Below are 16,439 nucleotides of genomic sequence, written 5' to 3'. Positions count from 1 at the left end.
TGTTAAAGCACATTTTTATTTTAACCACGTGCAATATGGTAATTTAATGTTATTGTTCCAGCTGGTAGGTACATTTACTAAAAACGACTAGATATTTTGAAAGATCCGATAATTTCCGGTTGCATAACGCGGAAGTGCAATCAAGTGACTTTTGTTTTTATTTTTAAGAAAAAAAAATCTCATTAAAAAAAGGTGAGCGGGGAAACTAAACAGAAACTGTTAACACTTCTTATTTCTGAAGAATTAGAGAATATATATATATATATATATATATATATATATATATATATATATATATATAAGCCAAGTAAACAATTGGTTTTATAATTTATATATATATATATAAATAAAGAGAGAGAGAGAGAGAGAGAGAGAGAGAGAGAGAGAGAGAGAGAGAGAGAGAGAGAGAGTGAGTGAGTGTATGCAGTATAACAATAATAATAATAATACACATTTTAATACAGAGCGGTACTGTATATCAGTTAAAACAACTGATATTAAAAAAAAAAATGACGTGCACTATAACGCAAAATCATAGAAATGGCACTTTGGGTGCAAGAATAAGCAGGTGGCGCAAAATCCTAGCTAATCCACTGGAAAGCTAAAATGGTTGATTTCTGGAGCAATATAAAGCATTGCACACTTTTGCACACGAGCCGTTTGTATAGTCAATCTTTATGGTATAAAACAAGTATAAACAGATGAACATTCAATCACATTTCGCTATGGGTAATTTAAAAAAAAAAAAAAAAAAAAAAAAGCTTACAGCAATGGGAGGCTCCCAAAATGATCCAGCAAAATGGAAAAGCTCTTAATTACTCGGAATTATTAGACATTTTAGCAGCATATGTCTCTGCATTAATGCAGGCTACGAAACGGCACAAAATGCACAGTGTGCAAGTAAAGACATCTCCCGTCCAAACGGATTTGAGCATACAGTGTCTTCAAAAGACAATGCATAGGGTGCGATAAAATATTAATAAACACCACAAAGCAGCATGTATATCTGGCTATGTCTGTCTTGTGCTCAACTTAGTCATACTACTGCATGTACAGCACTGGCATTTTTAAATGAATACATACTACAGTACACACAAATAGGCCCGGTTCAGATAGCATACTGCTTTGGTTGCTTCTTCAGGCTCATTGATCTTTCACTTTGGGAAATTGCATGAGTTGCTCTGTTGTTTAGCAGTCTGCATTCATGAAGAATATCTGCAGTGGGAAATATACAGCACATACAATGACACACTTGAAATACAATGCGAACGCTTGCAATGTCAACAGAAAAAGGTTTACCGTTAAACTGTTTGTAGGCTTCTTCAACAATGGCGTTGTTGGATCTTTTTATTTCCCAGTAAGTGTCCTCCACCCATGGCTTGCAATCCTGATGTTCAACAAGTTGTCCATTCTTGTATAGACCGGCTTACCATTCCAAATAGAAAGAAAAACATGAGATTTAAAAATTGAATTCCTTGACCTTGAGCGAAGAGAGATTAATAATTAGAAGTTAAATGACAAGCTTACATTCAACAACTTCGTACTGGATGCCAGTCTTACCTTTAATAGTGTCATCAATGTCTTTGCATAGCTGGTACAAGTCGCTTCCACGTCCAACGACTCTCTCGCCTACAATTTAAAAAGCCCACACTTTTAAGACTCCTACTGTTAATGTGATACAGTAAATATATACAAATACTGTACACAGTAGAAAACTCTTACCATCTAGCACCTTGACTGCGGGGAACATCTCAAGAACGTGGGTTCTATAAGACACGTTTCTGCACACTGGAATACGAGATCGTATAAGTTTACAGTTGTTTGATATCTTCTCTTATTTGCTTTCAGAGAAAGTTATTTAAATTCACCTGGATTTGAATAATTATAGGTGTTGTCGTTGAGACGAATACTTTCTAGTTTTCTCAAAGATTGAAGGCAGAGAAGGTTTTCAATACTGTTGAAGAAGAAAACAGTCATGAAGTCATCTGATACGCCCATAGAAACTAGCATTATTACATTTTTATTCTTTCTTTTTTTTTTCCCTCCTTTCGGTCACATTTTTTTCAGCAGCCTTAAAAAAAATTACTTGATCACAACTTCCAAAAAGAAAAAGGGCTGACAGGTGAAATCATGGCTATTAAAATGGAAAAGCTATCAAATTACTAACAATGATAATACCAAATAAAGCACAAAATATTTTCAAAGGCGATAACAAGTGATTACATTGGCATACCTGGAGATGATATTACCAGCAAGGTTTAAATTCTGTAGATTGTCACAAGTGTGCAGAGGTTCTGGGAACAAACAAACAAACACTTCTGAACATCCTAAATTGCCACACAAGTATAAAATCATGTTCTACAGAGCCACACAAACTTTAATCCCTGTTCCTTCTACCAGCCACAAAATCCAAAGAAAATAAAACAAAACAAATCATACAAAAGGTTGGCAAAACAGAATCCTAGTGAAAAACGACAAGATTTGTTGGAATCTTGTGCGATATCTCAATTGATATCTGCAATCCTTCCTAAAGTTTTAAAATTCCAAATTTTACAACCTTTGCCATACTGGAATTTCGAGGCAACACTGTATGTGCAATAATTGAAAAATTGAGAGAATAAAAAAAAAACTTAAATTCTCCTGAATACTTACCTAAATTGGAAATCCTATTCGCAGACAAATTAAGAACAGAAAGCAGCCGAAGAGACGACAACGGAGATAAATTGGCGATGTTATTTCCAGAGAGGTCCAGTCTCTCCAAATTCATACACTCTCCTATACACCCAAGATCATGTATTCCTGTCAAGTGTCAAAACATTAAACAAATCATCAACCACAAGTAAACATGTGATTACATAGATACAAATAATACAGTGTGACCTTACCTAACCCCCTGAATTTGAGAAACAGTATTGACTCCAAATCAAACTCTCCTGAATGAGACTTGAGCAGCACAGCGGTTATCTTCTCGACTTCTCCCTCTGAGAAAAACAAACATGAGACTGCTGCACAGCACAACACAGCACTAAATGCAACACATCCACATGCACATCATTTGTGAGTCAGCACTGCAGGAAGAGAACGCTGCAAGCACTGAGTGTCCACTCAATTTAAAGAGGGGGCGAGTGGATAACTCAAGCCATCGTCTCTAAATAGCATATTTCTACAAATTTCGCCTGCGTATGAATATCTCATCTGGCAGCACTCTTGTTTAGTTCATATTTTGTGTTTAAAAGGGAGTTACAGACAGTAGGTTCACAGAAGAGTGGATGAATGAAGAGTATCGGGACTGAGCTCCATTTTGGCAGAATTCTCTAGAATTCTTCCTCTACATGACTATTTTATGACCCCCTCGCTTAAAAATGCACTTTTATTACTAAAGGATCAGTAGGTTAATGGATCATAATAGTGCATGTGGCAGCTTCTATTTTCAATTCCTTCACCAATTATCAGTTAAAAGCTGCAATTATTGTGAAATGTGACAAATAGTGTATTCTAAATCTTCGTACTAATCTTCGTTACGATTTTATTTGTTCATCGTTCGAACCCGGATATAGTGTTTAGCATTTAGCCTTATGACTAGCAGTCATTAAGCGCTAGCATATTTAAGCAGCTAAGGCTAATGGGGCGTAATTGCGAGGAAACGGCTGCCTGCCTCGGAGAGTCTGATTCACACGGACCAAGTGGGAGGGTTATTAAATCAAAAATGGTAATTGCTGCTCTGCCGAGAACACTCACACAAATGTTATGTAACCGACCGGCTCGGTAGCTATTACTAGCCAGAGCCACTAATGTGCTAGCGGCTAACATGGCGGCGTAGCAACAAGCTACGTAACTACTTACCTTGCTCTTTATTATCTCGCTTTGCGTCCATCCTGGCTAACTTAACCGATCACAAAAGTTAATTGTTTTGATAGAAAATGAACGAGTTACTCGAGGCAAACAGTAGACAAAACTGGTATTTGGTGGGGGAACGTGAAATTGGCATGTGTCCTGCTGTGTAGTTAGGATTAGTGTTGGGCTGCAATGGACGCAAGTGGTTGTACTGCGGGAGCCCGGGGACCTTTTTGAGTCCTGTTGCTGACCGGCGGGCGTGAGACTCGCTCACTCAGGCTTTAATGCTGGGGGACGCTGATGCATGTGGACTTGTTGCTTGTGTGCAACAGGTTCCATCACAACAACTGTTGAGTGTGACAGATAAGACCATGTTGTCACATAAAGGGGTTACTGTGGTTACGACGGACTACTGGCCATGGTGACGTAACTTGTACGCAAATCAGAGCGCGCCGTTTTACGACTGCGGTCAAGCCAGCCGCCACTCGAAAAGACGAAGTCAAGCCAGCCGCCCCAACGATTGTTAATACTGTGCATTACGGTAACGTGCCGACGTGCCCCTGCGTTGGCCACCTTCAAAATAAAAGCTGAGCAACACCTGGTTTATGGTTTAAAATAAAGAATCATAAAAAAACAACGGTTTGTTATTCCAGAACCAGACCAGTTCTAAGGGACACTACTCCACCCCAGGTATCCAACCAAAGTACTTTGAACAAAATCTGATGTTGGATTTCAAAATAAAACTCATTTGAAAATTGCAATCTCGACTATAATCCCTGATTTCAAAAAATCATTAAAAATTCATGGTTTGTTATCCCAGTACCAAAACAGTTCTAGGGGACACTACAGCACCCCAGGTATCCCGCCAAAGTACTTTGAACAAAATCTGATGTTGCATTTCAAAATAAAACTCATTTGAAAAGTTACATCTCGACTATAATCCCTGATTTCAAAAAATCATTAAAAATTCATGGTTTGTTATCCCAGGACCAGACCAGTTCTAGGGGACACTACACCACCCCAGGTATCCCGCCAAAGTACTTTGAACAAAATCTGATGTTGAATTTCAAAATAAAACTCATTTGAAAATTGCAATCTCGACTATAATCCCTGATTTCAAAAAATCATTAAAAATTCATGGTTTGTTATCCCAGGACCAGACCAGTTCTAAGGGACACTACACCACCCCAGGTATCCAACCAAAGTACTTTGAACAAAATCTGATGTTGCATTTCAAAATAAAACTCATTTGAAAATTGCAATCTCGACTATAATCCCTGATTTCAAAAAATAATTAAAAATTCATGGTTTGTTATCCAAGGACCAGACCAGTTCTAAGGGACACTACACCACCCCAGGTATCCCCCCAACGTACTTTGAATAAAATCTGATGTTGCATTTCAAAATAAAACTCATTGCGACTATTAAGTCGAGATTGCAATGTTCAAATGAGTTTTATTTTGAAATGCAACATCAGATTTTGTTCAAAGTACTTTGGCTGGATACCTGGGATGGTGTCGTGTCCCTTAGAACTGGTCTGGTCCTGGGAAAACAAACCATGAATTTTTAATGATTTTTTTAAATCAACAATAATAGTCGAGATGTAACTTTTCAAATGAGTTTTATTTTGAAATGCAACATCAGATTTTGTTCAAAGTACTTTGGCGGGATACCTGGGGTGGTGTAGTGTCCCTTAGAACTGGTCTGGTCCTGGGATAACAAACCATGAATTTTTAATGATTTTTTTGAAATCAGGGATTATAGTCGAGATGTAACTTTTCAAATGAGTTTTATTTTGAAATGCAACATCAGATTTTGTTCAAAGTACTTTGGCGGGATACCTGGGGTGGTGTAGTGTCCCTTAGAACTGGTCTTGTCCTGGGATAACAAACCATGAATTTTTAATGATTTTTTGAAATCAGGGATTATAGTCGAGATGTAACTTTTCAAATGAGTTTTATTTTGAAATGCAACATCAGATTTTGTTCAAAGTACTTTGGCGGGATACCTGGGGTGGTGTAGTGTCCCTTAGAACTGGTCTGGTCCTGGGATAACAAACCATGAATTTTTAATGATTTTTTGAAATCAGGGATTATAGTCGAGATTGAAATTTTCAAATGAGTTTTATTTTGAAATGCAACATCAGATTTTGTTCAAAGTACTTTGGCGGGATACCTGGGGTGGTGTAGTGTCCCCTAGAACTGGTCTGGTCCTGGGATAACAAACCATGAATTTTTAATGATTTTTTTAAATCAGGGATTATAGTCGGAATTGCAATTTTCAAATGAGTTTTATTTTGAAATGCAACATCAGATTTTGTTCAAAGTACTTTGGCTGGATACCTGGGATGGTGTCGTGTCCCTTAGACCTGGTCTGGTCCTGGGATAACAAACCATGAATTTTTAATGATTTTTTTAAATCAACAATAATAGTCGAGATTGCAATGTTCAAATTAGTTTTATTTTGAAATGCAACATCAGATTTTGTTCAAAGTACTTTGGCTGGATACCTGGGATGGTGTCGTGTCCCTTAGAACTGGTCCGGTCCTGGGATAACAAACCATGAATTTTTAATGATTTTTTTGAAATCAACAATAATAGTCGAGATTGCAATGTTCAAATGAGTTTTATTTTGAAATGCAACATCAGATTTTGTTCAAAGTACTTTGGCTGGATACCTGGGATGGTGTAGTGTCCCCTAGAACTGGTCTGGTCCTGGGATAACAAACCATGAATTTTTAATGATTTTTTGAAATCAACAATAATAGTCGAGATGTAACTTTTCAAATGAGTTTTATTTTGAAATGCAACATCAGATTTTGTTCAAAGTACATTGGCGGGATACCTGGGGTGCTGTAGTGTCCCCTAGAACTGGTCTGGTCCTGGGATAACAAACCATGAATTTTTAATGATTTTTTGAAATCAGGGATTATAGTCGAGATTGCAATTTTCAAATGAGTTTTATTTTGAAATGCAACATCAGATTTTGTTCAAAGTACTTTGGCTGGATACCTGGGATGGTGTCGTGTCCCTTAGAACTGGTCTGGTCCTGGGATAACAAACCATGAATTTTTAATGATTTTTTTAAATCAACAATAATAGTCGAGATGTAACTTTTCAAATGAGTTTTATTTTGAAATGCAACATCAGATTTTGTTCAAAGTAGTTTGGCTGGATACCTGGGGTGGTGTAGTGTCCCCTAGAACTGGTCTGGTCCTGGGATAACAAACCATGAATTTTTAATGATTTTTTGAAATCAACAATAATAGTCGAGATGTAACTTTTCAAATGAATTTTATTTTGAAATGCAACATCAGATTTTGTTCAAAGTACATTGGCGGGATACCTGGGGTGCTGTAGTGTCCCCTAGAACTGGTCTGGTCCTGGGATAACAAACCATGAATTTTTAATGATTTTTTTGAAATCAGGGATTATAGTCGAGATTGCAATTTTCAAATGAGTTTTATTTTGAAATGCAACATCAGATTTTGTTCAAAGTACTTTGGCTGGATACCTGGGATGGTGTCGTGTCCCTCAGAACTGGTCTCGTCCTGGGATAACAAACCATGAATTTTTAATGATTTTTTGAAATCAACAATAATAGTCGAGATTGCAATGTTCAAATGAGTTTTATTTTGAAATGCAACATCAGATTTTGTTCAAAGTACTTTGGCTGGATACCTGGGATGGTGTCGTGTCCCTTAGAACTGGTCTGGTCCTGGGATAACAAACCATGAATTTTTAATGATTTTTTTAAATCAGGGATTATAGTCGAGATTGCAATGTTCAAATGAGTTTTATTTTGAAATGCAACATCAGATTTTGTTGAAAGTACTTTGGTTGGATACCTGGGGTGGTGTAGTGTCCCTTAGAACTGGTCTGGTTCTGGAATAACAAACCGTTATTTTTTTATGATTCTTTATTTTAAACCCTAAACCAGGTGTTGAGCAGCTTTTATTTTGAAGGTGGCCAGCGCAGGGGCACGGCGGCATGTTACCGTAATGCACAGTATTAACAATCGTTGGGGCGGCTGGCTTGACTTCGTCTTTTCGAGTGGCGGCTGGCTTGACCGCAGTGTTTTACGTTAGTGCTTCGCAAACTAGTCCCACACAAAGTACCACCTAAAAAAATTACAAAGCTCCCTAGTTACAAATACCATCATAAAGACCAACATTTAAATTTGGTATATAAAAACGAGGCCAATGTTATATTTGTTATTGTAAGCCAGTGTAACAACAGTTTTCAAAATTAACAGTACATTTAAATATAGGACAAGGAAAAAAAAAAACTACAATGTGTACATAATGGTGGAGGTTGAAGTGTGAGTCACGCCTTCCATCTCTGATTGCATTCCACGGGGCACGGTGTTTTGTTTTGTTTTTAAATCAAATTAGATCATTTTATTAGCTTTAGTAGCTACTACTGTCAAATGTGTAGGACTGCATGATATTGGAAATGCATTCAATATAATGGGATATGGGTGTTGATATTATTGTGGTATGTACCTAAAAAAAATACATGTTATTTAACTATTGTAATAAGTACATTTTTGAAAATATATTAGCTATTTAGTGTTAGTAATACCCCTACAATGCTGTTCTCCTATTATATGGCAAAGCATATTTAATCTGATTGGTCAAAGTCAGATAAAGCCCTATTGTCAGGTTATATTGTCAGTTTTAAGAAATATGACAAAAAGTGTAAGTTTTAGTGATTCTTGGGTGTATGACTAGCGTGACAATAATAAACATTTACTCTTTACTGAAGTAGGATTAGGCCTAATATAAAATAAAAACCTTTTAGATCTGCAGCCGAAAATGTTTAATTTGAATTTTTATGTACAATGTTATATTAATAAGAAACAGTCACATGAAATAAAAACAAGATTAAGAATGTTAACATTATCCTCCTTGCCTTCAGGCAATTACTGATGACAATGAGGCAGGACCTAGTCAGTCAGGAAAGGATCTGCCAGGGGTCAACAAAGGTATGTTGATCATCTGTAAACAGAGGAGTCTCTGTATTCGGTAATCGCTCTTCTGCCCCTGCTCCGCCTGTGATCTTCTTGTGCAATTTAAGCATTTCAGAAAATTGGGACCATCCTTCCTGGAGAAGAAGCTCGAGTCCCGAATAAGAGCGCCTTTTGCAAACACGAGGCAAATTGGTGTACCCTGACATCACCGCCTTCACTGAGATGCGGTAATCTGACATTACACAACATTGCCTCAGCCCACAGAAATGCACTCAAATACTGATAAAAATGACATTGGTTAGGGTTGACTCATAGCCATATTGTACCGAGTAGCCTGTAAAGAGATGGACAGTATCATTCGCTCATTTGCATAAGAAAGCGATTCAGATAATGGATGGATGCAAAAATTGTAATGCGTAAAAACTAGGGCTGGGAATCTTTGACTGTCTCACGATTCGATTCGATTACGATTTTTGGGTCTAAGATTCGATTCAGAATCAATTTTCGATTCTCGATTCAAAGGATTTTCGATTCAAAATTATTTGATTGACAAATGATTTCTGCTTCAATTTACAGATATGCACAACATTGTCATGATCTACTCCAGTCTGTTTTGCAAGACAAAATGACAAATAGAGACAATAAAGTGTCTTTTTTTTATTTATTTTTTTTTATTAACATTTATTAATTTTGTATTGTAAGTGACTTTTTCCGCAAAAACAGCATCTGGGCTAAAAGTGGCTTTTCCCCTTCTTCTTCATTTCTAATTTAAATAAAATCAATTTTTGGATATTAAATATCGATTCAATTTATAAATGAGAATCTCGATTCTTTTATGAATGGATTTTTTTTGCACACCTCTAGTAAAAACATTAGCATATTTGCTTGTTGAGATTCATACATAAAATGTTCACTGAGTCATTATTTTGAATATGTCTTACTCAGCATTCACATAATTAATGAGCCAAAATAAGCACACATTTACCGGTATGCTTGGTTTATACATTCATACATCAACTGAAAACAAATTAAATCCAGTAACAGACCCCCCCCCAGTGAGTAATTGCTTCAGGAAAACCGGCAGTATCAGGGCACTCATAAATCCACATTGTAGCCCAGTAATTAAGACAGCTCTCACCAGCGAATCATAAGTCACCACCGTTTGATTATTTATTTCTCTGACATCCCATTGGCTGCACTGTGCTCCCGTGGGCAGCAGAGCCGACGCAGAAGCAGCCTGCAGACCTTTTAACCACGCTGGTTTGCCACTACACACACACTCATTTTTTATCTTTATTTCTCATTCTTTTGATTTTTTCCAATGCAGCTTGTACCTTTTGCAGCCATGGCTCACATCGCTGCCACGGACACTGATGACACTTCATGAGAGAGAGTCACACACTGCAGTATCGTGGACTCACCCTCCGACGGAGACGCTCACACCACGGCCCCTAAATGTATTGGACTGTGCAAAGGCTGGGGACCGTCTGTGTCGTGAATGCATACAAGCAACAAATGACTTGATAAACATGGGAAACAAGCAGACTATTTTTACAGACGAGCAACTTGATGCCTACCAGGTACATGATTTCCTTCATTGCCATACACTTAATTATTATTAAAGATATAAGGAGAGGAGAATTGTGTAATGTATTGCACTGATGCCTAGATCCATTGAACTAAATCTGTCATTTTTTGTCATTCATTCACAACTTGAGTTCGGCTCATGATTTACTGTGAATGATTTGAACTAACATCTTGATGAACAGTTTTGATTGCATTGCTCCACTACGCGCCAAGGTGTCGCCCATTAAAGACCCGATTAGGCCAACAGGCTGAGAAACGTCCTCAATAATCTAACATGTGATTCTTAATAATTGATGCCAAGCCAGCCTGATATGCTGTGAAACTCTACTCTCTGGAGACAGTTTGGTCCTCAAGAGCCTCTCTGGTTACTCCTGCTACCTTTTTTAAAGGCCCTCAGTCGCACACAGTCAAGTGTAATTCTTGTATACGAGCCAATTTAATTGTAACATTTGCATAGGGAATGAGAGTTCAAAAATCATGGGCCAGAGGAAGACATATTTTTATTTATTTATTTTATATTCACAAATACATTGTATTCAGTGTATACATTTATATGCAACTGTTAAAATTGATATTTGGCATATTTATTTGGTTTTATTTTACTTTATTTTTTATTTTTTCCTTATTACATAGCACCCAGAAATGGCCGCAGCGCTGCCGCGAACACTCAGAGTTCAGACAGACAAAACCCATTCAAGGGGATTGTAAATTAAGGCGCCCGTCGGTACAGCTGTTACACAACGTTGCACAATGTGTTTGCTGGGCACACCTGCGCGTTCATGTAGGCTGTTACAGAAAACACCAGATCATGTTCCCCATCCTCATTGATGCATGTGTGACAACATAAACTGTGAAGTCATTGATGAGAAATGTGACACCTTGATTTGAATTTCCTGGACTGGCAGGCCTTTGGGAAATTCACCTGTTCCCTTTTTTTTTTTTTGTAATTTATTTTTATTTTTTTTATTTATTTATTTATTTTTTTATTTTTTAAAGGTTGTTGCGCTGTGTGTATTTAACATTTTGTTATGTTTATTTGAATTGCAGGATTGTACTTTTTTCACTCGCAAAGAAATCTTGCGGTAAGTAAAGTTACAGGTATGAATTAGCACAGATATACATTGTAGAATACGACAGTGAGGATCTAGAATGTTCTGTAACAGGGTTTCAGGCTTCGCTCACTTTATTGAGTAGCCTCATTTTCCCTCACCATGGGGATGATTAGTCTAATAGAAGTCATGCTAGCATGGTGAAACATTCTTTAGTCACATCTTTAATAAATTTGATTATCTGGCAAGTCCATCCATCTGTCCATTTCACGGACCGCTAATTGTGATTAGAGTCACAGGTGAGCTGGAGCCTTTACTGGCTGACTTAAGGCAAGAGGTTCATCCTGAACTGTCAGCAGTAAATCGTAAGGTACATTGTGACAAATGAGTTAACACTTATGGACAATATCATCTTCATTTAAACAAATGTGATTTTTTTTTTTTTTCTCAGCAAAAACCCACTTAAGCACAGGGTGAACCAGAGGTGGAAAATCCAGGTCTAGAAAGTAAAAACCCTGCCACAGTTTTGGCTTTAGCCATTTATGCTAGCTAGCTAGCTAGCTAGCTAGCATAAATGGCTAGCTAGCTCCCTAGCAGGTAAACGAGCACCATGGGAGCTAGCTAGGGAGCTATCGAGCTAGCACCTGGGGCTAAAGACAAAACTCTGGCAGAATTTTTACTTTTGGACTTGGATTTGCCACCTTCCCTTTGTGCTGGCTGAATCACATAGATTTATATCTTAAAATGACCTAAATTATTAGAATGACATCATCTTCCTCATCGAATTGACTTTCACTCCAAGGCCAGCATTGGGCCGGGGACAATCAGCCGAGGGTGTAACGGGGTCCCGCGCTTTATGACCTTCATAAAACACTCCTCATTTCTGCCCACAGTTGCAACGCTTTCAGCACGGATATGTTAGACCGAAGAAACGGGATATCACTGATTGTTACAAGGTCACTGCTTTCAGCCCTTTGGCCGTATGCTATAACCTCTGCAAGGTATAGGTCATGCACATGTTTCATTCTCATCAAAAACGCGTTAAAGTGGAACTCAACCTTAAACATTTCTTGACAATACTGTTATATGTGACCTCATGAGACTAAACATGACATTCTGAGTAATATTACATTTGTGGAATAAGAGTGATGAAGAAAAAACAGCCATTTTTATCCATCTCAGGGGGCGGCCATTTTGCCACTTGCTGTCGCCTGAAGATGACATCACAGTTGCTCAAGGCTCAGGCAACGACCAATCACAGCTCACCTGTTTTCTGAAGCTGAGCTGTGATTGGTTGTTACCTGAGACCTGAGCAACTGTGATGTCATTTTCACTCAATAGCAAGTGGAAAAATGGCCGCATTCTGATATTAATAAAAGCTGCTTAATTTTGCTGCATAACTCATATTCAACTAAGGCAATATTAACCAGAATATTTAGACCAGTGGGGCTGCATAGAACATATTATTGTCAAAAAAAAAAAATACGGTGTTGACTTCCCCTTAAATTGAGGGAATGAAGTTACTAGGGAGTCAATCTAATGTTGGTAAAGGTTGACTGCATTCAGTTTCAGATCACTGGCCAACCTTGAATTTTTTCATAATTTTGTCCCGCGGGAAACAATGGAAATAGAAATTATAGGATAAAATTCTTCATCATAAAACAGATGTTAAGTCCTAACTAAACCTGCTGTTTTTCCTCCAGGTTACATGGGAGATACCATGAATTGGCCCCTCATCTCGTACCAATGGACTATACGAAAGATCCTGATTGTAAATTACCTTTAGCCTTGATAGTCAACATGCCAGAGTTGAAGGTAAAAATATACTTTCAAAAACCATAATCCATCTGTCTCAGTCCTCTGTTGTAAGTGGAAGAATCTCGCCCACTTGAATGTATATTTTAATGACATTACTCTAATTGGATGGCGACAAGCTGAGCCAAAAGTGTCAGCGGCCGCTCACGTAAGCAGACAACTGATCGATACTTATGCTTTTCAGAAAGCAGAATTGATTTTTAATCTTCACCCTTTCACATCTAACCACGTTGTGTGAGCTCATGGAAGGTAATGTGCCATGAAACGCTCCATTGCAGCAGCAATGCCTCCATTTTTCCACCTGCCGGCCATTTGGAAAGAACACTAATGGTATTACATAACATCCCAGTGATGCAGACAGACCTGAGACCCAAATTCTGATCTAGAGTGTCCGCAAAGAGTAGTACAGATGCGTTGGTCGTCTGCTTACAATTGTTCTAAATGGGCTGAACTGCAGGCATGTATTTGCTTGTCATTGCATTAACTCTTGTAAATGTTATTACCTTCCTCTGAAGGAAAATCCATTCCGTAACAGGATTGTTGAGTCTTTCTCAGAGGATGGGATGGGGAATCTCAGCTTCAATGAATTTGTGGATATGTTCTCAGTCCTCAGTGAAATGGCTCCGCGGGAACTGAAGGCCATATACGCCTTCAAAATATACGGTAATAAAGACTCATCTCTCAAATGTCTGATGATGTCATTGAAAATGTTGCCTTGTCTGCTGCTCGTAGATTTCAATGTGGATAATTACCTTTGCAAAGAGGACCTGGAAAAAACTCTGAACAAGCTGACAAAGGAGGAGTTGACTCCCGAGGAGGTGCAGCTCGTGTGTGAGAAGGCCATCGAAGAGGCTGATTTGGATGGAGACAATAAACTCTCCTTTGCTGATTTTGAAAATATGATATCAAGGGCTCCTGATTTCTTAAGGTAATCAACTTTAACAAGCCTGTTCATCAATTGTGGAAAGTGATGCCAAAGTGGAAGTAGCCAACAGCGACGTGACAACTAAACAACGAAACATTCAGTCTTAAAAATGGTATATTATTGATCTTGAATACAAATTGGGACTTCCCATTCTTGAAGTGAAATGATTTGTAATATCACAATTAATCTAGTTTACATAATTTGCTTCATACACAGAGTTCCATACACGTACTAGTACTTAATATTGAATTTGTGGAATATGAATTAAGCAGGAAAATCCACCTGTTTTTATCCATCTCAGGGGGCGGCCATTTTGCATTGTACTGCCACTTGCTGTTGACTGAAAATGACATCACAGTGCCCAAGGGCTCAGCTTGCACACGCCACATGACTGATCCCAGAAAACAGGTGAGCCGTGATTGGTCGTTGCCTGAGCCCTTAGGCACTGTGATGTCATTTTCAGTTGACAGCAATTGGCAAATGGCTGCCCCCAGTGATGCCATACAACTTTATTTCTATGGCACGTTTACAAGTTGACACCAAAGTGCTGTACAGGTCACACAAAAAAAAAAAAAAAAATACAATAAAAAGCATAGTTAAAGCTGCTTTCTGTAAAAAAAACTAAAAAAAAATGGCCCAAAATATCTTTGCAATCGTCTTTTTATTTGACCCTTTATGACAGAAACACCTTCTAATTTGTTGATTAACACCTTAGCTGTTTATAGTGGGTACTCCTGCAAGCCTTGGGCCAATAGTTTTCAGATTGGATTCGGGTTTGAATTTCTGTTTCCGTCATGTGTACGCGAAGAAGGGTGTGTGCAGTTTCGTTTTTCATCAACAGGTGGCAGTAGTGATTCGAAATTGAATTTTCTGCGTTCAGTGGCTTTAAAAATGTATTAAAAACAAACAAAAAAACATATTAAAAAAAAAAACGTACATGGTGTTAAATTGCAAGGGACTTGAGTTTGAAATGCCAAGAAGTAAAAATGTACCTTTAAGGCATGATTTGAAAACCCTGATGGAATAGTGTATTTTGCTGCTTAATATTCCACTATTCCACTCCGCAAACATAGTATTATTTGGAAAAAATATCAAACATTATTGTAAAGAATTTTGTTTACTCTCTTTATCAGATGCATACTCATGCTTGAAAACTTCATTTGTTGACACTAGTTAAAAAACAAATAGACAAAGAAAAGTGAAAAAATGCCATGCAGATCTTTTTGATTCTTAGCAAACGCTTAAACCGGAATTTTTTTGGACTAGAGGCATAGATTCCCAAAAATGTTGATTTAAATCACAATCATTCATCACTTCATTTGCTGTTCAATGCAACGACAGGAAATGACCTGGCCCAGATTCCTTTTAATCAAATTATTTGCCAGCCTCTCAATGAAGTTACTGTTCCTCTGTGGTAATCATAGACATGCTTTTACTCATTTATGAAGGACTAATCATTTTAGTACTCCCACAAATGTTAAGCATGTACCATTTCCCATGTTGTGCTTTGCGCAGTACTTTCCACATACGAATCTGAGAGGGCTCCACGGTGAAGCTGAGCACAGTGCCTGTCTGCTACTCCAAATCATCCCGCCGGTCCTCTCCAGCTTCCGCTGCCCTCGCCTCTGCGACGTGTGCCCAATAGAGTGCAAAAAAAAAAAAAAAAACGGGATGAGTGGAATTCTCAGGATGCTGGATGTCTTGAACAGATCAACCCATTTGATTACACTTGTTAAACGGCACCAACGAAAGGGCTCGGCCTGGGTTACTCTGTTTAATGAATGGACTCCTGAAACAAGAGCTTGATTATGGATTTGGGGCTTTATGGTACATCAAATAATGCATAAAATGTTAATCTACCTACAGTATATTGCACATGTCATACACCCACTCCCAGTCTTCCTAGATATTCTTTAACTAGCATATCACTGAGGGCATATATATGCACAATTTGTAAATGCATGGTAAACTTCTGGCTCTTTTGCGGCATATTGCTTATTGGATGTTATGGTTATGCTTGTGGAACTGTAACTTAATGACAATCATATTTTAGTTTTCTCCAGCTGATTGAAGGGCTAGCTTCCATATTCTGCCTTTGCCATTACCATGTGGTGTTCCTTACAATTTTTCAAGTTTTACATGGATTGCATTATTTGAAATAAATGTCTTCTATGTGGGGTTTGGCTGCATTGTTGTTGTGTCAAAGCTTTTTAGGGAGTAGCAGTGTCTTGATCATGTTTTCCAGTTATAATCCTGCC

The 16,439-nt window shown here is 37.9% G+C and overlaps 2 protein-coding genes across 6 annotated transcripts; one reads left to right on the top strand and one right to left on the bottom strand.

The window, feature by feature from the left end:
- Nucleotides 1-656: 656 nt before the first annotated feature.
- Nucleotides 657-4,191, bottom strand: lrrc61 (leucine rich repeat containing 61). The gene is made up of 9 exons (XM_077516842.1): nucleotides 3,844-4,191; nucleotides 2,886-2,981; nucleotides 2,653-2,799; nucleotides 2,234-2,294; nucleotides 1,869-1,954; nucleotides 1,723-1,788; nucleotides 1,561-1,629; nucleotides 1,300-1,425; nucleotides 657-1,215 (listed from the first exon to the last, which is right to left on the bottom strand). The coding sequence occupies exons 1-9, from the start codon at nucleotides 3,872-3,874 to the stop codon at nucleotides 1,109-1,111; spliced, it is 789 nt and encodes a 262-aa protein (XP_077372968.1). The 5' UTR covers nucleotides 3,875-4,191; the 3' UTR covers nucleotides 657-1,108.
- cib2 (calcium and integrin binding family member 2) lies at nucleotides 3,135-16,360 on the top strand. Of its 5 annotated transcripts, XM_077516836.1 has the most exons (10): nucleotides 3,135-3,709; nucleotides 8,754-8,820; nucleotides 8,913-9,032; nucleotides 10,025-10,065; nucleotides 10,149-10,385; nucleotides 11,440-11,474; nucleotides 13,145-13,256; nucleotides 13,772-13,919; nucleotides 13,989-14,184; nucleotides 14,483-14,589. In XM_077516836.1, the coding sequence occupies exons 1-10, from the start codon at nucleotides 3,623-3,625 to the stop codon at nucleotides 14,523-14,525; spliced, it is 1,086 nt and encodes a 361-aa protein (XP_077372962.1). In that variant the 5' UTR covers nucleotides 3,135-3,622; the 3' UTR covers nucleotides 14,526-14,589. The 5 variants fall into 5 exon arrangements, with proteins under 5 accessions (XP_077372962.1, XP_077372967.1, XP_077372965.1 ...); XM_077516841.1 differs by lacking the exon at nucleotides 14,483-14,589 and having other exon boundaries at nucleotides 3,136-3,709; nucleotides 13,863-13,919; nucleotides 13,989-14,136; XM_077516839.1 differs by lacking the exons at nucleotides 3,135-3,709; nucleotides 10,025-10,065 and having other exon boundaries at nucleotides 8,793-8,820; nucleotides 10,133-10,385.
- The last annotated feature ends 79 nt before the right edge of the window (nucleotides 16,361-16,439 follow it).

The sequence above is a fragment of the Festucalex cinctus genome, chromosome 3 (assembly GCF_051991245.1).
Source record: "Festucalex cinctus isolate MCC-2025b chromosome 3, RoL_Fcin_1.0, whole genome shotgun sequence".
In the NCBI taxonomy this organism is placed as follows: Eukaryota; Metazoa; Chordata; class Actinopteri; order Syngnathiformes; family Syngnathidae; genus Festucalex; species Festucalex cinctus.
This window is presented reverse-complemented; position numbering and strand designations above follow the sequence as displayed.

Coding starts and splice junctions, on each gene's coding strand:
- lrrc61 (XM_077516842.1), bottom strand. CDS start 3,874: ATGGACGCAAAGCGAGATAATAAAGAGCAAG. Junction 2,800..2,885: donor TCTCAAATTCAGGGGGTTAG/GTAAGGTCACAC, acceptor GACACTTGACAG/GAATACATGATCTTGGGTGT. Junction 1,955..2,233: donor GCTGGTAATATCATCTCCAG/GTATGCCAATGT, acceptor CTTCTTCAACAG/TATTGAAAACCTTCTCTGCC.
- cib2 (XM_077516836.1), top strand. CDS start 3,623: ATGGGGCGTAATTGCGAGGAAACGGCTGCCTGCCTCGGAGAGTCTGAT. Junction 13,920..13,988: donor ATACGCCTTCAAAATATACG/GTAATAAAGACT, acceptor TGCTGCTCGTAG/ATTTCAATGTGGATAATTAC. Junction 14,185..14,482: donor AGGGCTCCTGATTTCTTAAG/GTAATCAACTTT, acceptor TATCCATCTCAG/GGGGCGGCCATTTTGCATTG.